General features: G+C 40.0%; 1 protein-coding gene across 3 annotated transcripts in view; it reads right to left on the reverse strand.

Annotated features, from left to right (window-relative positions):
- Window positions 1-24,491, reverse strand: part of mkln1 (muskelin 1, intracellular mediator containing kelch motifs) — a 127,001-nt gene that overhangs the window by 62,129 nt on the left and 40,381 nt on the right. For 2 of the 3 annotated variants that reach the window (XM_072562925.1, XM_072562924.1), the window contains exons 5-9: window positions 22,582-22,691; window positions 15,916-16,108; window positions 13,607-13,684; window positions 10,679-10,744; window positions 3,155-3,267 (exon numbers count right to left, since the gene is read on the reverse strand). In XM_072562925.1, the coding sequence (XP_072419026.1) occupies window positions 3,155-3,267; window positions 10,679-10,744; window positions 13,607-13,684; window positions 15,916-16,108; window positions 22,582-22,691 (560 nt within the window). Of the gene's footprint in view, window positions 1-3,154; window positions 3,268-10,678; window positions 10,745-13,606; window positions 13,685-15,915; window positions 16,112-22,581; window positions 22,692-24,491 lie in introns of those variants that run through there. The other variant, XM_072562926.1, reaches the window with a different exon arrangement.

Genomic DNA, 24,491 nt, shown 5'->3' on the forward strand with positions numbered 1-24,491 from the left:
TCATGCAATTTCAGTATCCATTCCTGCCCTCTCCCCATACCCCTTGATCCCTTTAGCAGCAAGTGCCACATCCAGCTCCCTCTTGAATATATCTAACAAACTCACCCCCCAACAGCTTCCTGTGGGAGAGAATTCCAGTTTGACAATTCTGAGTGAAGAACTTCTCCCTCACCTCAGACCTGAACGGCTTACTCCTTATTCTTAGACTTGGACACCTTGTTCTGGACTTCCCCAACCTGTTCTCAGATTTAGCCTGTCCATTCCCATTAGGATTTTCTATGTTGAGGAGATCACCTCTCATTTTTCTGAATTCCAGTAAATACAAGCCCAATCGATCTTTCCTCATATATCAGTCCTGCCACCGCGCGAATCAGTCTGGCGCCTTCACTGGACTCCCTCAATAGCAAGAATGTCGTTCCTCAGACTAGGAGACCAAAACTGCACACTATAGTCAAGGTGTGGCCTCAACAAAGTCCTGTATAACTGCAGCAAGACATCCTTACTCCAATCCTCTTGCGAAGGAAAGCGTGCCATTAGCAAAAGACAAAAACTTGCAAAATGCAAGCTTAATGTTAAAGAGAATATCACATGCTGAAGTATGTTTGTATTAGACAGTAACACACCAAGTTTTATTCTTGCTGTCCAAGCATTTTCTCAACTAGATGATGCAAAATATAACATTGCTTATGTAAAGTGCTTCGTGAAGAAAATTCTCGATCAACTACATTTGCTGGTATCACGGATATTTTTGATATTGTTTTGCAACCCTCAATTAACTGCTCTCAGCAGTCAGTTGATTACAAACATAAATATAATCTCAACAAAACATTTCTTCCTTTATGAATTCTTCATCATATTACAGTGAAATAGATGCATGAATACAACAGAAAGGTTGCCACGTATGTGTTCATGTAGAAGAAACAAAAGGCGCACCATTATAATGTAGTAGTAAATGGCTCCAATAAAACACTCCAACTAAAATGAATTGATTCAGCATTTGTGCATATAATTGAATCTTTGGCTCAAGGGGTGCAGGAATTGGTCAAAATTTGCGTCCCAGAATTAGAATGTCTTGAACTGTTAATTAAATTAGACCAGCAGTTTCCAGGCTTTTCCTTATCTCACCAAGTGCCCTTTTAGAGTGACTCTTGCCCCATATGAACCTTCCAGATCCTAAGGAACTGTATGTATGCCGAATGTAATGCTGGAGGACATACAGATGCATTGATGCCAACTCAGGACATGTCAACAGTCGTAAACCTGCATCTTAAGAGTCATACAGATACACAGCACGGAAACAGACCCTTCTGTCCAACTTGTCCATGCCAACCAGATACTCCAACCCAATCTAGTCCCACCTGTTAGCATTTGGCCTATCTCCCTTTGAACCCTTCCTATTCATATACCCTTTCAGATGCCTTTTAGATGCTATGATTGTACTAAGCTCCACCACTTCCTCTAGCAGCTCATCCCATACATGCACCACCCTCGGTGAAAAGGTTGCCCCTTAGGTCCCTTTTATATCTTCCTCCTCTCACCCTAAAACTATGCCGTCGAGTTCTGGACTTACCCACCCTAGGGAAAAGACCTTGTCTATTGATCCTATCCATGCCCTCATGATTTTATAAACCTCTACAAAAGGTCACCCCTCAGCCTCCAGTGCTCCAGTGAAAACAGCTCCAACCTATTCAGCATCTCCTGAAAGCTCAACTCCTCCAACCCTGGCAACATCTTTGTAAATCTTTTCTGAACCCTTGCAAGTTTCACAACATCTTTCTGATAGGAAAGAGACCAGAATTGCATACAATATCCCAAAAGTGGCCCAATCAATGCCCTGTACAGCTGCAACATGACCTCCCAACTCCTGCACTCAATACTCTGACCAATAAAGGAAAGCATACTAATACCTCCTTCACTATCCTATCTACCTGCAACTCCACTTTCAAGAAGCCATGAACCTGCACTCAAAGGTCTCTTTGTTCAGCAACACTTCCCAGTAGCTTACCAATAAGAGCTTCTTACTTCTGATTTAATATGAATTCTAATTATTAGAACGCACTGGTCAGGAAAGTTCCACAAACCTGCTCTCCCGTTCAGGCATTACTTAGTCAGACATGGTTTCCACCGCACTTCTGCCAAAGTAACATCAACAAAATAAGAAATAGAAGAAAATCTCAGGAATTTTCTAGTCATTACAACAACATAAACTTCATTGCAAGGAAATTCACAAGCCATTCCTCTTTGGACTGTAACAACCATCCATTGACAGAATGAAAGCAAGTCTGTGGGATCCAGTTATTTTGAGGGTGGAACAGAGATAATGAATCCATTGGGTTGCACTGGAGGTGGTGAAATATAAAATTTAACTCTTTGCATGAACATCATGGACCCAAAAGCATGCACACTAATTACTGACTGGATATTTCACTTGACTGTAATCCCATCGAGCAACATTAAGGAAAAAGAATTTCCAAACAGGATCAGAGCACGGAGCAAGAAATTAATATTTTCAGAGTCAACTTTGAAAGAAAACCTATTTATCACCTTCCTTTAAAACATCACATGAACTTAGTTGCAAGGACAAGAGAAAATGGTACTACAATTTGTGAAATGCGGTATCGACTAGCTGCTGAATTGCAACAGGAATATAAGCAGTGTAACATTTCCAACAATGCTCATAAGAATTATGAATACTGGTAAGGGTTTGTCAGCTGAATGATCTGTTACTGTTCTGTAAATAATTTCAAACTTGAAATTCATATTGTGCAGCATGGAAGATGACTAATTTTTTTTTCCCCCTACAGAATGAAATAGATGGGAACAGACAAGGATTAAAATATTGGTAACATAGGCTGGAAATGTATTGAAAGGATGCCCAAATTCTCCAGAGAACTTCATTTGGAATCAGTTCAAGTAGCAAGCTAATAATGCTACAGCACCATGGACCAAATACGAATTACAGGTCTGGCCATATTTTTGAATCTCGGCAAACACACTCGCCGAGGAATCACCGACAGCAATCCCATCACATCGTAACATCCTTGTATTACTGCTTAGTTTGTGAAACTCAGCAGGACAGCCCCTTCAATTTCCAATTATATCTTTATTCTACGCAACTACAAACCCAGCACTACTTCCAATATAATATACTTGCCTCTTTCTCAGTATCCCTCGATATACAAGTCCATTGGTTTTCTTTAACACTGTACGCCCAGAAGTCTGCCAAATCTTGTGTTCCATCCCAACCACCAAATAAATATACTGTTTCTGCAAAGAAAATAAGTCATTATTCAGAGATTTTTGACTCAATGTTTTCACTTAAATTTCTACAATCTAGTTCCAACATCGTCATATCACTGACACTCAGGGGTTGTCAGCTGAATGACAAACTTACTGACATGATAATGTGTTAACTCCAGCATTTGTGTGTTAAGTCAAATTAAAACCAGAGGTTTATTAATATTCCATTCCAGCAACGCTTTCCAACACCTAGGTAACATTATTTCATGCAGTGGGTCAGACAACATATTAGCAAGGCTCCAAAATAAGGGTTTATATCAACAAAAATACAAAAACAGAAAATCAAATAAAGTAGTGCATGTTTTCGACTCACTGTAGCACAAAGACTTTATAAAGGTATAAACGGCAAAGAGCAAAAAGGGAGGCAGGTGGAACAGAGTGCAGGGTAACACAGCGCCGGACTGGGGGAGGGGGGAAAGAGAAAGAGGGCGCGCGCGGGCAGAGCGCGAGGGCGCGCGCGCGGGCAGAGCGCGAGGGCGCGCGCGCGGGCAGAGCGCGAGGGCGCGCGCGCGGGCAGAGCGCGAGGGCGCGCGCGCGGGCAGAGCGCGAGGGCGCGCGCGCGGGCAGAGCGCGAGGGCGCGCGCGCAGAGCGCGAGGGCGCGCGCGCGGGCAGAGCGCGAGGGCGCGCGCGCGGGCAGAGCGCGAGGGCGCGCGCGCGGGCAGAGCGCGAGGGCGCGCGCGCGGGCAGAGCGCGAGGGCGCGCGCGGGCAGAGCGCGAGGGCAGAGCGCGAGGGCGCGCGCGGGCAGAGCACGGGCAGAGCGCGAGGGCGGGCAGAGCGCGAGGGCGCGCGCGGGCAGAGCGCGAGGGCGCGCGCGGGCAGAGCGCGAGGGCGCGCGCGGGCAGAGCGCGAGGGCAAGCGCGGGCAGAGCGCGAGGGCAAGGTTGGGTCGCACGCAAAAGAGTGACGAGAGGAGGATGGGATGTGTGCGAGAGGCAAAGGGGAGGAGTGGATACAGTGAGAGTGAGGGCAACAGTGGGTCAGGGAATGGGTGAGAACAGGGACTGGATGGATAAAGGCAAGAAGACGACAGACATGGGAAAAAGGAAAGAGGTGATAGAAGGGGTGCAATAGAGGGAGGTTAACAGGCGGGACAGGGAACATGGATGAGCAAGGGTGCTCAGAGTGAGGCAAGAATTGAGAAAAAGGAAGAAACAGAACTAGAATCGAAGTGCTTGGGTATTATTGTATTTTAAAATAAGGTTATTATAGTTCATTAACTCTGATTACCCTTCAGTAATAAACTTCTTGTGTTTCAACGTACAGGACGTCAATGTTCATAGATTCTCACAGTTCAAAGAAACCATCACATCACAAAAGCCTTATTGAACAAATCTGGCACAATACGTACTTCCTTTTGTAATATTGAGCCAAACTCCAAAGGTCAGCAGACAAGACTTTATACTAAAAACCTTGTCCAGACAGGGCATCAATTCAACTAAAGATCACCTGTAACTGCTTTGTTTATAATAAAACAGTACTATGCTGTCCAATCTTGAAATTCATGTTGAACATGAATTCTGATAAACCCGTTTCAGTACACCTTTTTCCAAGAACGATTTTTTCCTTCTTGTGTTAAAACATTGAGTCATCCTGGCATTTAAATTCACAGACAACAACAGCAGTCCTGTGTTTATATCCAAACAGCTGTTCTTCACTCACCCAAATGCTCTTTGCTTGCCTCCAGACCTCCATTACCCAAAAACTGCAATTTGCTGCAAAACGACAACTATCGGTTAGCCCGACTGACACATCATGCACCATCACTCCTGGTGTCTCATTACCCAATTTGAAATTGCCAATCACAAGTGTTTAAGTCCTGCTAAGATTTGCTTTCTCAAAATGCAGCACCTCACATTTATTTGAATTAAACTCCATCCGCCACTCCTCGGCCCATCTAATCAAGATCCCATTGTAATCTGAGGTAACCTTCTTCACTGTGCCCTACACCTCCAATTTTGGTGTCATCTGCAAACTTATTAACTATACCTCCTTTGTTCACATGCAAATCATTTATATAAATGATGAAAAGTAGTGGACCCAGCACCAATCTTTGTGGCACTCCACTGGTCACAGGCCTCCAGTCTGAAAAATAACCCTCCACTACCACCCTCTGCCTTCTACCTTTCAGCCAGTTCTGTATCCAAATACTGAGTTCTCCGTGTATTCCATGAGATCTAACCTTGCTAATCAGTCTCCCATGGGAAATATTGTCTAATGCCTTACTAAAGTCCATATAGATCACGTCAACTGCTCTGCCCTCATCAATCTTCGTTGTTACTTCTTCAAAAAACTGAATCAAGTTTGTGAAACATGATTTCCCACACACAAAGCCATGTTGATTATCCCTAATCAGTCCTTGTCTTTCCAAATACATGTACATCCTGTGCCTCAGGATTCCCTCCAACAACTTGCCCACCACCATCAGGCCCACTGGTCTACAGTTCTCTGGCTTGTCCTTACCATCTTAGCCAACCTCCACTCTTCTGGCACCTCACCTGTGACTATCAATGATACAAATATCTCAGCAAGAGGCCAGCAATCACTTCCCTAGCTTCCCACAGAGTTCTAGGGTACACCTGATCAGGTCCTGTGGATTTATCCACTTTGTGTTTGAAGACATCCAGCACTTCCTCTTCTGTAATATGGACATTTTTCAAAACATTGCCATCTATTTCCCTCCATTCTATACCTTTCATGTCCTTTTCCACACAGTAAACACTAATGCAGAATACTTGCTTCATATTTCCCTATCTCGAGTGGGGGGGGAGAGAGAGAGAAGAGAGAGTCTAGAACTAGAGGGCACAGGTTTGGGGGGAGAGGGACAAGATATAAAAGTGACCTAAATGGTAAGGTTTTCACGCAGAGGGTAGTAAGTGTATGGAATGAGCTGCCAGAGGATGTGATGGAGGCTAGTACAATTGCAACATTTAGGAGGCATTTGGAAGGTATATGAATAGGAAGGGTTTGGAGGGATATGGGCCGGGTGCTGGCAGGTGGGACAAGATTGGGTTGGGATATCTGGTCGGCAAGGACGAGTTGGACCAAAGGCTCCGATTCCGTAATGTACATCTCTATGACTCTATGACTAAGTGCTTGCCCCTCCGTGGTCTGAATTTGCCCATAATCCAATACAAATGATAAACTAGGGCCTGATGTTAATCACACACTCCTTCTGATCAGTTATCAACAGTAAATTCTTACAACTCTCTTCTTAAATATCTTGACTTGCTTTCCTTCTTTTCATTTTACCTTATGAAAAAGCTTGAGGAACAAATCATCTTATTTTTAATCAGCTCTTATTTGCCGCATTACAGCTCATAATATCTTCAATGTATGCTGGGATACTTTATTAAATTAGAGGCACAATGAAACACCAACTTGGCAGAAGCTAAATAGTGAGTGCTGATAGCAAATGTGCACATGACAATGGAGTCCAGCTCAAGAGCTTGCATTAAAAAAGTCACCTTCTTGCAGGAAGTCTCTTGCCTAATGCTTCAATTCTTCATTCTGCAATGAGTTAGACATTCTTACTCAAATAGAGCAAGCCATTAACAAAATATATGAAATGCCCACCAAAAACCTGCCCACAGATAGTTAACTATCTGACTATCAGATGCAATTATGCTTCACATTTTCAATCACAGCAACTAGATAATCACAAATTGTGTTAAGGTTGCATTGTAAAGCAGTTTTAAAATGGTTTTCTTTAAAACACAATTTAATTTGGAAAAAACAATAAAAACTTGCAACCCTATGCAACAGTAAGAGGAGGCACCTCAATAAAAAAATCAACGAGACAAAAATGCTATGGTTAAAGTTTTCCTGAAGAAGGGCTTATGCTCAAAACGTCGATTCTCCTGCTCCTTGGATGCTGCCTGACCTGCTGCACTTTTCCAGCAACACATTTTTCAGCTCTGATCTCCAGTATCTGCAGTCCTCACTTTCTCCTATGGTTAAAGTCTGACTACATCTCAGACACAGATTCTGAAGAGTCTGAGGAACTTGACGCATTAATGGTGAGATCGAAGAAGTGGACAGCAAAAGAACAGGACCAGGATGGCTGCTGCCTCTTGGAATGAAAAGAATGGAAGATACAGTTGGTTATAAAATTTAACATGTAAATGTGGGCTACGACATCGAACTAGAAAACACTGTAGTAGCTTATATGGAGACACACCAACTTCCTCAATGAAAATTTTTCTGTGTGCTTTGATGCAGATGGAACAGAGCAGCAGTTCTTCTGGTTGGCTAAGACAATATCACCATCATTCAAACAACATCAGTTTATCTGGCCCTAACTCTCTGCTGCTTGTGTGGGAACTTGCTGTGCTGAAACTAACTATCATGTTTCCCTATATTACAACGACCAACTTCAAAAGTACTTCATTGCTGAGCCCTGCCACTGAGATAACAAGGGCAGAAAATTTCAACACTGCTTGGTTTAAGTAATTATAATTTAGTGAGAAATAACGTGTAAAGCAAGGACACAGATGGATAAGATGGTAAACAAGTGAGAAAAACCCACAAAAGCATTGATAAAAGAGGTGTGCACAAACATTAATGTGAAAGACAGAAAGCAATGAGAAACAACATCATACTCAGTATCACAGGTACTTGCTCGCTACCTCAGAACTAAGAGGCAGATCCAGCAGTTGTGTTAAAGCACAACTCCCACTTTGGTCTTCGTCTGAAAATAAGTAAGCTCACTCAAATACTTCTGGAGAGACCTCAGCAGGCAGGGGAAATTCTAACCATAACTTTGAACCAAACTGCCCCATCATGGTTTACTACACCGAGCATAACTCACAGAAACTGTCAAACAGAAATAAATGTGAACATTTTTAAGAATGGGCTTCTTTTTCTGAAACTTGACTATAGATTCAACTACTCGGGTGAATTAGCTATGATCAGGTTATATTAACTAAGCAGTCTCTCTAATGTCACCACTGTTTTTTATTTATTACCAATGGGAGATCTCCTGTTACTTCTCACTTGGCCATTGCTTTTATCAAGTTCGATTGGTCTAAATAGTGGGTTATATTTCATTCAACAGAAACACTTTACAGCACCATTCCACGTCACCAAGGCAGCTCATGACGCAAAACACATCTTCTTGAATTCAAAATTAACTTAACAAAAGGATCAAGGCAATATTTACATGAGATGATGTGGATTGATTTAGCTTCCACACCCTCCACTGAAGCACATAATCAAGTAGTTGCAGTGCTGCATTGACCAAGATGCATTTCTTCCTGCAAAATCTTAAAACGGACCACCTGACCGCTCTGATGGATAATCAAGATCCCGTGCAAGGTCATGTGGTGACCTAGCCAACATCATTTATTATGCCTAAACAACACAATGCCACATTAAATAAAGGAAACAGGATACAGAATTATGCTGCCTAACAAGATAAAACTTGGGTCATCATGAAGTTTTATCGTGGCTTGATATGGTCACCTCTGGAGGATTCTGAATTGCTCTCTTTCAAGTGAAAGAAGATAATTTATGATCTAGGTACCTACAAACAGCAAAACCAGGTTAAGTGCTTGCCTATAATCTCCAGTATATTAAGTAAATATCATTAGCATTTCATGGTTAAAGTAACCCCACAGCCACATGCACTAAGAACTTAAGCACTACTATGTGAAGGTATAGGATCAAGTTACAAACTCTGAACAGTAAACCATTTGAGAAAAGTTATGTCCTTTTCTATGCCAACACCATTGCCATGGCAATGATAATGCTCTACAAGTGGCATGGATAATTTGTCCAAGGGCTTTCCAAAGTAAGGGGCAGAAGCCAGGTGGGGTTGTGAGCTAAAAGTTTGGAGCCAACAACTCTAAGACAATTATTACTGACCCCCTCAAGTCCCTTCTCCAGGCTCAAAATATCTGTACACACAACTTTCCTCTCATTCCACCCATTCCTAATTTTCACCAAGGAGTCACAACAGTTTTCAAGCCTCAGAATAGGGTCACTGGGGGGGGGGGGGGGGGGGGGGGGGGGCGGGGAGGGGGAGGGAAGAGACATTACTTTATCTTCTGTTATGTCTATCCATTATCAATTTTACTGGTAGATTGCACTTCAAATATTAAAATATCTTAAATTCATGTAAATTCTACTGTTCAGTTTGAGAAGCAATAAGTCAAGCCTTTTAAAGATTTGCAAAGCGCTACAAGTCAACAAATAAATGGAGTGCAAGAATATGAATTCCTTTGATGATGCACAGGAAATAGCAGTTTCAAAAAAAAAAAGGGATGCACTGAATCAGCTCATCTCTGAACTATAAGCAGCTTACAGACATTAGAAAATTGAGATTTACTCCAGAATTCCCTGAACTCAGCAGATAGCTGTAAGCTTGTATTCTTGCACATACCACTCTCTGAATCTAGAATTAGCTGCACAATGCAACAAAAATCAGCTTCTTTTACAATTGCATGAAAAAACATATTTTGATGTCTTTCACTTTTGAACTAAAACTATTCATACCAATGGCAGTCACTATCATATATGGCTGTTCATTATGCAATCACTCCCCAAGTACTTCAAGGGACATCATTGTTGTTATTGTTCTAGTCCAAGCTACAGATTGCAATGATCTTGCTAATACTGCAAATGACCAGAAGGAGGACTGAAAAGTTGGAATTGAAACTTCTCACAGAATTAGAGATCTTGTGTTACACATCACTTCACTGTGATAATAGTTACACTATCACAAAATCAAAAATTCATTCACTTCTGAAAATTGCTCCCCAGTTTGGATAAATTTAGTCATTTTAGAGAGAAAGATCAGAACACGTATCGACATGAATTGTTGAGAAGTCCTCTATTTTCCCATTAAGTTTTTTTTTGACTTCTCAACAAATGTCTGTCAACTACTTATGCTGACAGACATTTCAAAAGAAGATGAATCATGGCCATTCAAATGTGACTCTATACAGTGAACATAATACTATTACAAACACTGACTCCATGTCACCTCCCTGTTCCACCCCCTCCCTGTCAGTCGTCCTTTAAACTGAAAGTACATTCCGCTGTCATACATAACCTACAATTATAGGTGCAAAATCACTTATGCTCTGATTCACTCACATAGCAATTTCCTATACAGATAATAGCTTAATCATCAGTGTTGACATGAATTACCTCTTGTATGGAACAAACAACAGGATGCTATTAGCCACTCGACAACACTTTCATGGACTGAAGAGTTTATTAAAGTGGTTAAATTAAGGTCCAGTCTTTTATTTAACAACTGTGTGGACTTTTTATCTTCAACTCCCATTCCCAGCCCAAAAAAGGAATCACCAACACTGCTAAGACAGCCAATTATACTTAACTCTACTTGCCCAGCTAAATGCATAATATCTTTACCTGTTTGAACGTCAATCACCATCTGATGACCTCCTCTCATTCCAGGTCTATTGTCATCTCCGTCACCTGGCCAAATGTAGAATCAGAGAATGTCAGAATTACGACAGTGAGGAAGAGGCCATTCAGCCCATCAAGTCTGCACCAACCATCCAAAGAGCATCCCACCCAAGTCCAAGCCCCCACTCTATCCCCAGCACCCCCCCATTTACCATGGCTCCATTTAGCCTGGCCTGTCTACCTAATGTGCACATCCTTGGACTATGGAAGGAAACCAGAGTACCCAACAAAAACCCATCCATACATGGGGAGAACACGCAAGCTCCACACAGCTGGTCAGCCAGAGCTGGAATCAAACCCAGAACCTTGGGTGCTGGTAGGCAGCAGTGCTAGCTACTGACCTTACCAGTGAGTCATCATGCTGCCTCATCAACGCTGAGAAGCCCATTGTGGAATTTGGGAATAAAACAAAGAATATCATTCATTTTCCAGTAATTTAACTCTGCATGGCTGCATTCAAGGAAAAGCTGCGCACCAAAATTTCACAATGTATAAACTCCACATTCGCACACATCAATACAACAAAAAAAAAAGGCAGTGTGCCAACCGAGTTTTTAAAATAAATTTATAAACTCCCAGAAAAAATATACCAAGTTCATCTCACAGCCCAGCATTAGAGAAAAATTCAGTCAGAATATCTGTGGGGATACAGGGTGTTCCTTCAGATTCAGGAAGGGGTTGGCAGCTTTGCACTGATTATATTCAATTTCAGATCATCCAATTCAATTTACAGAAAGAAGGGCAAAAGGAGAGCAACAAGGTTGAGACGCAATGAAGGCATTGCCAGCAGCTATAATTATGGAATTCTCAATACCAAACATCAAATTATTACTCAATGCTAAGTAAAACTGTTGGAGACCAAGCTCCGAAAAGTGGCAGATATACAATTTGAATCTGGGGGTGGGGGGGAACGTCAAGGGAACACCACAAATCTCTTGAAGAGTCCACATAAAATATTTTAAACCTATCTAAAATGTCAGCATCGCAAGATTGAGGAAACATGAGCAAATTACATTAGATTAGATTACTTACAGTGAGGAAACAGGCCCTTCGGCCCAACAAGTCCACACCAACCCACCGAAGCGCAACCCACCCATACCCTTACATTTACCCCTTACCTAACACTATGGGCAATTTAGCATGACAAATTCACCTGACCTGCGCATCTTTGGACAGTGGGAGGAAACCGGAGCACCCGGAGGAAACCCACGCAGACACGGGGAGAACGTGCAAACTCCACACAGTCAGTCGCCTGAGGCGGGAATTGAACCCGGGTCTCTGGTGCTGCGAGGCAACAGTGCTAACCACTATGCCACCGTGCCGCCCAAATCAGGAACATACGCAAAAGAATCGGATTTTCAACAAATAAACCTGGATCAATTGCGCAACCAAAGTCCTACAGGAAGCTTTTAAAATTATAGAAGCAGACACCAAGAGGCAGAGTGACCACTTGCTCTCTTGCCCGCACAGTTTCTAAATTTAATGATACAGAGACAGAAGGAAAGTAAAGTGTGAAAAGGATGGAAGAATCCATAAGGTGAAACAGTATGCTAAGTGAATGGGCAAACATTTGGCACTTGTATTATCATGTGGGAAACTGAGATTTTACCTACTTTACCAGGAAGGATAGGGAAAAAAAAATTATTTAAACAGCTAGAGATTGCAGAACTGACAGGCAGACAAGGTCCTTGGCGAGCCTGTAGTTGGTGAGTTGATTCCAAAACTCCTTGTTACTCCTCCTCAAAAGGGTGTGGTGTTACGAAGCTTCTCACCATGGAATACTTTAGACCTCTAATCGCTCTCCTGGTGGACTGCTGCCTAATGGCTTCAACAATCTCTAACCTTTCCTTGACGTCTGAGTAAGCTTTTGCTTTCAAAGATTCACATGTTAATTAACATTGAGAGCTGTTGCTTTGGAATTATAATGGGAATAGCTCTTCAGTGATTTAGCTTAGTGTGTACTTGGTCTCACAAGAAACATTTTCATGCTTTGATGAGAAATGCAGTATTCAGCCTACAGGAGTTAATCAAATTCTTTTTAAGTGGTTTTAATATCTTCCAGCATATGCCGAGCAACAGTTGGTGCCCACTGAAATGTTCTGTAGTTGCTTGGCAAATCGCTATTGTTTAAGTGAGGTTAACAAAAATTTGTTTTACTTCTGACTTATTGTCTGCCTGTTATGAAAAAAATGGATCCTAATGTAGGGAGTTCAACTGACAGCTGCAGTATGGGTTAAACATAAAAACAGGCATCTCAGAATATTCACTATTACCACTGAATGTGTTCGACATTTCAGGTTTCATATGAGATTTTGTGACGCTCAAAGACTGAAGTAAAATTTGAGTGCAAGTGTGTGAGAACCCTGTACTTAAGTATGAATGTGTGGAAAATGTGATGAGGCATGTGATTTGTAGATGAATGCCTTTTGGTTTTTCCAATATAGTATCGGTAATTCAGCCTAACCTCCAAAACAATACGTGAGCTGTTGCTTCAATAATAAAGTTATAATTGCTTACTTGACCTACAACTCATCCTTTACACTCAAGTGGCAAGTTAACTAAACATCATGTAATAAATTTGAAAAAGGTGTTCTTAGGCACACAGTTTTCAGCAATGTTGAAGATTAATTTCTTAAGACGTGTATCCTGCTTACAGCTCCTTGTAGCCTCATCTTGGTAACTTGCAATCAGAACGACAGATTAGCTCCAGTTGAATTGATACAGCTCATCTATAACTTCCCTTTCATTTTATCAATTATAATGACTGCGTTTTCAAATTAATTAATAGAAAACTTCACTTTTCAAATTGTCTCAATTCATCCAGCCAAAACAAACCAACAAGTTGTGACAGATTTCTCTTGCGTTCCCTACCTTTACTGCTTTGAGGAATGATCTGCGTCCACCTGGGCTTATATTCCTGTTGACTGATGTACTGATTAAACAAACCATCTGAAATTAAAAGAATAAATGTGTTTTGATTTTTTTTTGCACAGCAACAAAATGTTGCTTTCTCTATTTCACATTTTTGACTTAAGCTTTCCTCACTTCTTTCTCTTGGATTTGCATTGCAGAATTATCTGGTCAGATATCAAGATGACATTTAGAAGAGACTCTCAGATGTCATCTTCCTAAGTGGCAAATATGGAATGCAATATTTAGTTTGAAATATCAGAACACAAACTCTTAAGGACACAATATTTCACGTTGTACAAAGCTTCATTTGTTATGAGAGAAAAAAAATCAAAGAAAAAAATCTGAAATATTCAAAAACAGACAGGAGCAGCAGTAAGTTGGATGTAACTTATTTGATTAGACACAAGAAAGCACTAACTGATTTAATGGTGACTAACAGAGAACTTAAACACCTAATTTAGCCTACAATATTAAATCAGCTATCAATAGTTCAGTAGGTCTAAACAGCTCATTTTCTCAGCTAACAAAGGATGCCAGCGTTCTATTAAAAGCACTGGATACATCGAAAAGTCCTGACCGAGTTCAATGTCTACATCAGTGACAATGCTACATCCTTACTCTCAATGGCATCCATGTAATTTATTTAAGACTTCCCAAACTAAACTGAAGTTTAAATCCACAGGGTAGCCTCAGTCTAAAAGCAGCAATGAGCTGAAGTTTTTAACCTTTGCCACGTTATGTAGATAATCAATTTAACCAAAGAGGCTACAAAGACTTGCTAGCGTGCAAAATTACAGTGCACCGTGTCACTACAATTTCTTTTGTGAAGAGTCAATGCTGTACATTTGAACCATTCACCTTCTGTAAAGGGATCCAACTTGGATGAAGTACATTTGACACAAGTTAAAGATAACTGCACTTAGTTTCACCATAGCACCAGTCTCTAAATGACATTCCATACATCCTCTCTTCAAATCACATCTCCTTCAAATCTTGATTTTACTTTATCGCTCCCTTTCATAAGCTACTATGGTTGCCCTACGCAACTGAGATATTGAACAAACAGCAAAATTTTTCCATTCCAACACTTCACAATTACATAGGTTACCAGCACACGCTCATGACGTCAGACGTTAAACACCATACCAATAGCCTATATGTCTCAGGTTGGAAAATTCCCATCAAGTTAAAAGAGCAAACTAAGAATAATTTTTCTCTAATTTTGACCCTTTCCAGTTTTTTTATCTTTAGAAGTGCTATAACATTTCTTACTGCTAAATGGATGTGTTCAACAGACGTATGTAGGAAGACATTCAATAAAAGCAATTCTGACACTCTGACTATCAAGAGGTCTCAAAGAAGCATTCAATATTCCCTTGGGTTCCAATAATGCTTCCATTACATTAGTCACCCAAACTTTGAACATTAGTAACACTTTGGAAAAAATAACATCAGCTTGGTTCAATCACCCAGACGACAGGATATCAACTTCACCAAAATCACCTTGTTTGGGTCACAATTCTAGGCAATTCATCTGAAAAATTAAATTCAGGATTTATTTTTCAAAACTTAAATTCTCGAAAGGTTCTGGCTCAGCATGCCAGCACATCACTGGATCTATGACTGATGAACCAAATGATTAAGCTATCATAGCCTGACAATGTCGCTGTTGGGGATGAGTAGTCACAATTGGATGAACCCTTAAAATTAATGCATTGATCTATGAACAGACAAATCCAAGAGTAAAAATTCATTTTTTTTTAGTTCCATTAAACATCAACTGCTTAGAGAAGGACTAAAGGCATTGCTAAACAGTTTTTCATCCATACTGTGGAGCACACAGGATAAGGTGTCACTTGGTCGAAATTGACACCTCCAATATCTTAGCTCTCCAAAATAACTGCATTTTGACTATTAATTTGATTCCATTTATCTGTCCATTTACATGCTTCCTAGCAATTTCTAAAATGATCAAGTACACACATGCTCAGGCTTCAATTAATCTATCTTGTATTACTTCAGTCAGATCGGGGAGAAAATCTGAACAAGATCACTCCCAATTAGATAGACTTTGCTATATTAACAGAATACATAGAGCCATTCATTAAGAAACCAATATCAAGCTCAATTTCACAAATTGAGGTCCATACAGGAAACTTAAATGTCCAACAGACAACACTGCCTGAAAAACCAAGTCACTTGTGGACACCAATCATTTGTATCCACTCTACATGGTGGGAAAGCATTAAGACAATGGATGTACTCACCACTGACAGCTTTTTCAATCAGTCCTTCACAAGCATCAAAGTCACCTTTCAGTACCAGCTTCTCATGCAATTCGGTCAACATTGGATGTTCCAACGCAATCTTAGTTTTCTTCTGCAATGACTCAAAGGCCTCAGTATAGTTGTGCTGGCGGAAGTGTTTCAGACATAAGCGAATGGCTTCTTGTTCACGGTACTACTGGAACATAAGGAAACATTGAAAAGAAACAATTAAACAATGAAGTACTACATCATAACCTGCACACTAATTTGTCTCACAAAATGGGAATAAATCTGACTTCTAAACCTTGGGAAGGCATGGGCAAAACAGGTAGTAACTAGTTCATTTAACATAGTACTTCATTATCACAATCACATGTGACGAGATATTGGAGAAAGGTAGATTCATAACAAGGGCTCCAGATTCTGCTCGCAGAATGAAACAAAAACACAATTGGAATAATAAAAGCCACAATAATGCAAATTAAAAAAAGAAATTTTCATGTTTATAAAATTCAAACACACTCTTCAATGGGAATCGAACAGCAGCCTCATGCCTTGTTTCTACTGAAAACTGAATGCAAAAAGAAGCACTTGACAAAATTACTGGCAATTGAAGGCTAAATTTAGCCAAATGTCTGCTTTTGCTTTCCAGTTTTCACCGATGCACATTTTCTTTTAAGGCTTAAGTTTTCATTATTAATTTAGATCATCATTTCAGAAATTTTGACACACCTACATGTGTTCCAGCAAATACAGCCAAATATAAACCATAGCAAGGGCTGGTGAAGGAGTCACAGTGGTGGATAGGACACTGCACAGCGAGTGACTGACAAACGAATGATGCCAAGCTGTGAAAGCATAGCAGGCAGAAAGCTGTTCAGAGCTGGACAGATCAACCCACCCTTCCTCCTCAACAGACATAGTCCTGACATTGTCCAAGGCTGAACGAATCCTTTGATGATTGAAGTTTACAATATTGCTAACATTATGTAATATTATAGCCAATTTCAGGTTGGGATAATGCAATATCTGGATTCCTGACCATAGGGTCTGCAAAGAATTGTTCTTTTAAACCTCTAACACTGTAGCTTTATAATGACAGATAAAGCTATTGATCGGTTTGCATGATGCAGTCCACCACTCGAATGTTAAAGATATTAAGTGTTCATCAGTGATTCATCTTAATATTCTGGTATGTTACATTTTAGTTGCTGGTTGGAGAAATATGGATCTTAAAATTGTTTATGATATTATAAATTAAGCATACAGCAACTCTAAAATTGTAACTACAGGTAGAAGATCCCTTATCTGAACATGCAAAAACCAAAAAGCATTGAAATCCAAAGGTTTTTTTGTAAGTATTTTTCTCATTGACAAGGTTGTTCGGTGAGCAAACAGTTAACCCAAGTCGACACCCACTCGAAGCATGTCACTCAGATGTGACATGAGGGGGCGCGGCCAAGCACCAACAGACCTGGGGTTTCTCTGTGAACGCCCTCAAGTCGACACGGACTCAATGCATGTTACCCAGCTGTGACTGGGTGGGTGTGGCCAAGCATGTTCTTACTTAGAAGTCTGCTCCTCCAGTAAGTTTTTAAAAAAATTTCACCATTAAACTGTCACTTTTTCCAAAAACCGAAAAATTCCAAATTCTGAAAAACAGCTGGTCCCGAGCATTTCGGGTAAAGGATCGTCTACCTGTACTGGATATTTGATCGGCAATTGATTATCAGCACTCCGATTAACAGGAAGAATCCACTAATTGAATTGAAGAGATGCCACTGCGTACTGGATCACAAGTATCAGATGACAGCAATTAATGATCAGTGTGCATGGACACATTTAATGAAAAAAAATGTCAAGTCTTGAATCAAACAAATGTTAAATAATAAAGCTGAACCAAAAGGTCTACAAGTAGAAGTTCAACTTGGTGAAAATGCCTTTACGTCACAAGAGTTTGATCCAATATCTCAATGTGGAGATGCACTGATATTTAGTGCAACAGAAAAAGTTTGTTCGGAAGGGAATCAGCTTATGGACTCAAGTTCGAGATAAGGTTTGGGTTGCAATACAGTATAGCACAGGATTCCTCACAAGACCCTGAAATTTAACAGAGAACCCTCTGCTCCTTGTGATATATACTAAGGATTTGGATGAGGATAAACAGGGTATAATTACCAAGATAACAAACTTAGAAATGCAGTAAACCATTAGGGGGAACCAGTAACAGACTTCAGTAAACAAAAGCTGGACAAAAGCTCAGACCCATGGCAGTTGAAATTTAACATAAATGTGAAATCACATTTTTGCATAAAAATAAGTCAACGTAAGCTAAATGAAACAACATTAAATGAAATTCAGGAACAAAAAGATTGGGGCTGTATATATGGACACAAACCTTTGAGCAAGACAAATTGGTTTTAGTATTTTATAAAAATTATTCATGGCAAGTAAGCACCACCACCTAAGCCAACATTCATTACACATCCCTAAATCCTTGAGGTGGTGATGGCAAGTTGCCACCTTTAACTGCTTCAGTCCATCTAGAATGCATACACCCCAGTGCTGTTTAAAAGCGAGTTCCAGGAACAACGACATGGTTCCAAATCAGGAATTAGAGATAACACAAAAAATAATTACCATTAAAACTTGCTAAAAACACTAGCTAGGCCTCAGGTAGAGTATTGCGTTCAATTTTGAGTACAACACTTCAGAACCAATACTACGATCTTGGAGAAGTTAGGATTCCCTAAAATGAAATTAGGAAAGAGGAACTCTAGCATATGGAGAGACTGAAGAAACTGGGAGGTTCTCCTCGGAGTAGAGCAGATATTCAAACTCAAGAAGATTCAAATACAGGGGTATCTGATTGACCAAGGTCTGACTTAACAAACACTCGTATTTACAAATGCGGGCTCATACAAGGTGTATAATTTCAAAGACCCGACATACAAAAGTTTTCCATATGTCTGAACAGCTCCCTTATATTGTTCTGCACCAAGTTCCAACTTGCATATAAATCAACTTGTAAACACACTCCAGAATGGAAACCATTCACAACCTGGGGACTGCCTGTGCGACAAATTTCAAAAAGGTCGTTTCCAGTAGCAGACTGGCTCCAGAGGACACTATTTAAAACATGAACTGCTGCAATCGTGAATGCACTGCTTAAAATACTGGCCAGGACAGATCCAATAGTCATATTCACAAGAGAATTGAATACTTAAAGTGAAGATTATTCTACAAGGCTATGAAAAGGTACGTAGAGAAACTAATTGAATAGCTGTACCAAAAGGTCAACACCGGACATCTGGATCAAACGGCTTCCCTCTGAGCTCATAATTCTTTAATTGCAAGTGTATAACCACTCAAACCAAGATTCATAATTTACTGGATGCTTTAAACATTAATAACTGGATAAATATTAATTGACAAATGCAAAAATAAGGAGAGGTATCACAACTATAATTAAACATGTTTTGTAATTATAGGGAGGTGGACAAGTAATTGCACTCAGCTGTTGTGAACGCTCTTTTGGTGTAAAATTCAACACCCACTAAAAACTAAGCTTTAAATTACTCAAAGAAAACATCAACTTTTCACAAATAAATACAACAATTTTCCTGTTCTCAGATTCTATTAAATGCTCTCAGTTGAACAGTAGGAATTAACCTCAGCCTACAAGAATTTTTTTTTAAAGTCAATACCTTTAATAGTGAGATTTTAAAATCATGTGAACAGATTGCAAGTTAATGAGTTAGGGAAAGGAAAATTTTCATACTTGGAAAATTGACATTTTTGTACGCTGCTCGGCAAATGGTTAACAATAACTGAGAGCTTGAATAAAAAAAACAAGAAACAGAAATATTCAGCACAAAGGTAATGCATTTCTGAAGTTCATAAATTGAGAAGACCCTGTGAAACAAGTCCAAGGGGAATCCTCAATAGGAAGGGGCACAGGTTGGTGTCTTTCCTCATTCAGTTACCTCATTGATATTTTGTTGTTTAAAGAAAATCAGAGACTGCATCACTTGCCATCAAAGCATTCTTTGGCACCTGGAGACGACATTTACAGCAATACAGCTGATAAAGGTATTGTACTGAACACAGGCAAGAGATATTGACAGATACTAAAGAATTTGAAATTTCAAGTTTTTATTCAATTCAATAAAGTTAATTAAAGTAGACTGCAAAACTATTTGCAAAGCTATTACTTCAAGTAAACTGATCAAAAAATACATAATGGACTAATCATAAAACCTTAATCTTCACGTTTACACTTTTGAGATGCTCCAAAATAATAAGTAATGATTGAAAACTAAGTATTTGGGAGTCACATGGTGACATTGCAAGTATAACTTCCAGACAATACTACTTAGATCTTGACAGCATGCTAACGATCATGAACTCACTTATATTTGATTCTAAATGTAACTTATTCAGGGAAACCTATTTATTATACACTTTCAAGAAGTCTATATTGATAAATAATATAATAGCTATGGAATTCAGCAGTACAAATCAAAGCCTGACAAATGAACGTGGCAGCTTCCCGAACAGCAGGTAGCAATTGGCTAAAGTGAGCATTAATTAACTAGAGTCACAAAGTGGTCAAATATTTCCAAACTAAGAGGTACACTCAGTCTTTCAGGTCCATGCTGACTCCCTACTGGAGTAACTCATCTGGGGCTATGCCCCCACTCTTTCCCCATACCTCTGCCTATTTTCCTTTTCAAATAATTATCTAATTCCCCTTTGAATGTCTCAATTAAACCTGCCTACACCAGACATCCAAGCAGTGCATTGCATATATTGATCACTTGCTATGTACAAGGTAAGTCCCCCTGTTGCCATCACTTCCTTTGCCAATTATCTTAAATCTGTGCCACTAATTCTCAGACCTACCACAAGGAGAACATTTTTTCCTCCATCTGCACTCTTCATATCCTTATATGGATTAACGCTATCAAATATCTTCCTTACCCCTTCTCCAAGGACAAAACTCTCAACTTCTCCAAACTTTCTATGTAACTGAAGGTCCTCATCCCTGAATCCATTCTCAAATTTTTGTGCACTTCCTCTGATGCCTTCACATCTTTCTGAAACTGAATAGCCAAAACTGGACACAATACTCCAGGTGAGGGAAAAAAAACAGCATTCTATACAGATCTTTTGTTCTCTCTGCTACTTCCTAAAAAGCTCAGGATACTACAACGTTGAGGGTTCTGAAGAGAAATAATTCTAGATTTGAAATGCTAACGGTTTCTCCACAGATGCCATCAGGTGTTCTGGAGTCTCTCCATCTTTGAACGTTTGTTTCAGATTTCAAGCATCCACGGTACTTTGTTTTCATCAGGAGACTGAGTGCTTTGTTAACTGCTCTCTCAATACATCACCCAACTTCGAATGAGGCGTGCACGTATACTCCCAGATCCCTCTACACTCTCAACCACTAAGAACTGACCCTTCCTTTTATTATCTCTACACATCCTTCCTACCAAAATGATCCACTTCACATTTCTCTGCATGAGATTTCATCTGCCAGTTCCAATGATGTCTTTGTCACTATATTATCCTCAATGATCAAAATACTTCCAAGTTACCTACAGTCTGAAACACTGAAGTTGCGCCTATACAGAATGGTCATCGCGATTCACTCATGAGCCTAAGAGGAGCTAGGACAAGATTCCCTGGGGAACTCTGTTCTAAATATTCCCTAGTCCAAAGCATAACTGCATATCATTATTTCCTTTTCTGTCTTAACTAATTCTGTAGCCATGTGACTGACAAGTCCATTGCACTATATTTGATCACATGCTTTTTGGAAAACGTGCACCACGTCAATAGCATTATCCTCTATTACCTTATCACAAATTAGTTAAATCTGGTTTGCCCTCAAACAATCCAAATTCTGGATTAGTGGTGCTGGAAGAGCACAAGCTGCTCGTTGGATGCTGCCTGAACTGCTGTGCTCTTCTAGCACCACTAATCCAGAATTTGGTTTCCAGCATCTGCAGTTATTGTTTTTACCTCAAACAATCCAAGCCAGTTTTCCTTAATTAAGCAGCATTTGTCCAAGTGAAGACCAACATTTTTCTGAGGTACCATTTCCTAAAGCTTACACGATATTTAAAGTGGCCAACATACGGCTTTTCAGCTTAAAAATCAACTATTTCAAACTTGTTTCAGAGACAAATAGGACATAGCTGTAATAGTACTGATGTTATATTTGAAGGCCTTTCATCAAATGGTTAGTCAACCATAGGCCTGAAATCTACACCTTCACATTAAAAAAAAGAGATTTCTTGCTCAACTTGTTCCCCTCAGTTCAGCACTGCCACCTTACTTTTGGAGGGGCATGGATTTCAATCCCAATGATCACCACCAAAATAAATTGCAGCAAACTTTGCTATATGTACTTTCTTGGTTACGGTGAACTTGGAAACTAAGCTTAAATCCTCAATCTTCCATGCCACATATCTGTAACATATATAAAAAAAAGTGTTTTCAAATTTAATAAAAAGAACAGAAATTGCTGTGAAAATCAGCCAGCCTGGCTGCACCTGTCGAGAGCAAGTAGAGTTAACATTTCAAGTCCAGAGACCCTCCTTTAAATTCAATATCAGTAGGAGAGAAACAAGCACACATAAAATGCAGTATTCCTACCTTGCTATACCAGTTAAGGCACGGTTGCACAATGTCTGGCTCATCTATCCCATGTAGTTCCACGTACCAGATGCTGAAGTTAAAGCTAGGCCCCCATGACATTAATGGAACTATAAAGAATAAGGAGGAAAAATAATTCATGACTTTTCGATCTGCTAACACAGTTCCATGTAATTTCGAAACAGCAAAATTCACTGTTGCATGTTACTCATCATTTAAGTATTATTTTTGTGTCGATTCTGACCATAAAGATATGTTTGGCTGTTATACTGAAATGACAAAGAATAAAAGCATACAGAGGGAAAATGAACAATATGCTCATTACAATAAAGTTTCCTTATGAACAAAGAGAAACGATACAACATTTGATCAATGCAAAAAATAAATGGTAGTACAAGCTTCACTTTCAGACTTCAAGTGGGCCTAAAGCAGGTTTCCCTCTATCATGAGATGGGCACTGCACAGGCTAGCATTCATGAAACAGCATTTTGCTGCCAGTGAATGACGACATTGAAGTCGTTGAGTTTTTAATGTTCTGAGAGTTGTGTTATTCAAATAACACACATTTTAATTCTACAATGTTATTTACAGCACCTCAAGTTTAGAAAGATTAATCAAGTGAAACTGTGTGTCAAATATATGACTTTGTGATCATTAATGACTTGGGCATGGACAAGCATATAGAGAGTTAGATTATATCATCCATGGACGGTTAATAAATTAACTGTTTTTGAACAGTACTTTACAGGAAAATTACACTAAGCAATGGCAATAACAGTTATAAAATATTGATACTCAGTGCATTTGCAAAATGTATTTTAGGGACCAATTCCAATAACACATTTAAGTATTCACCAATAGCATAAATAGGAGCTATCTACCAACAGTACAGATTAAAAGAAAATGCCAGTAATAGGCAGCAGAGGTGGAACACTTAACAGTGAAAATTGCAATTCATGCTCCAACAGACGTCAGACAAACAAGTCTATTGGTTCCAATGCAGACATCAAAAGACAAGCTGTGCAGTACTTCAAAATTAACAGAAACATCCTGTTTTGGAATTCCACCTTCTGATTTTCACTTTTTAAAAGATCCTAAATCACATTTCTAAACTGGTGTTACTTTACACAAAATGTCAAATCAGCCAGCATTTGTTTGTCCACTGATTGAGTTTCCAACTTGCAAATGCTGACAAATTGATTCTAACACTATTATCACTGCTGATAGCACAATGACCCAAAAATGGGAATTGCTGCCTACTGCCAGAATGAGAAATGGTTCTCACTAATTCTTAGTGAGGTCAGCACAGAATCCCTCAAGATTAAGGAACCTCACTTTTCACTTGGGTGGCTATGGGAAGCCAACCGTGCTATTTTATACTCGTGGAATCATAGACTCCCTACAGTGTGGAAACAGGCCATTTGACCCAACATGCCCACACCAACTTTCTGAAGAGTATCCCACTAAGACCCATTCCCTTACCCTATTACTTTCACATTTTCCCGTGACCAATGCACGTCACCCACACGTCCCTCAACACAATGGGCAATTTAGATTACATGAGATTACTTACAGTGTGGAAACAGGCCCTTCGGCCCAACAAGTCCACACTGACCCACCGAAGTGCAACCCACCCAGACCCATTCCCCTACATGTACCCCTTCACCTAACACTACAGGCAATTTAGCATGGCCAATTCACCTCACCTGCACATTTTTGAACTGTGGGAGGAAACCAGAGCACCCGGAGGAAACCCACACAGACACAGGGAGAATGTGCAAACCCCACACAGACAGTCACCAGAGACTGGAACTGAAGCCAGGTCCCAGGCATTGTGAGGCAGCAGTGTTAACCACTGAGCCACCATGCTGTCCATTTGTATATTATGACATACAAAGTAGAATAAACCA

This window comes from Chiloscyllium punctatum, chromosome 44 (assembly GCF_047496795.1).
Source record: "Chiloscyllium punctatum isolate Juve2018m chromosome 44, sChiPun1.3, whole genome shotgun sequence".
Lineage (NCBI taxonomy): Eukaryota > Metazoa > Chordata > Chondrichthyes > Orectolobiformes > Hemiscylliidae > Chiloscyllium > Chiloscyllium punctatum.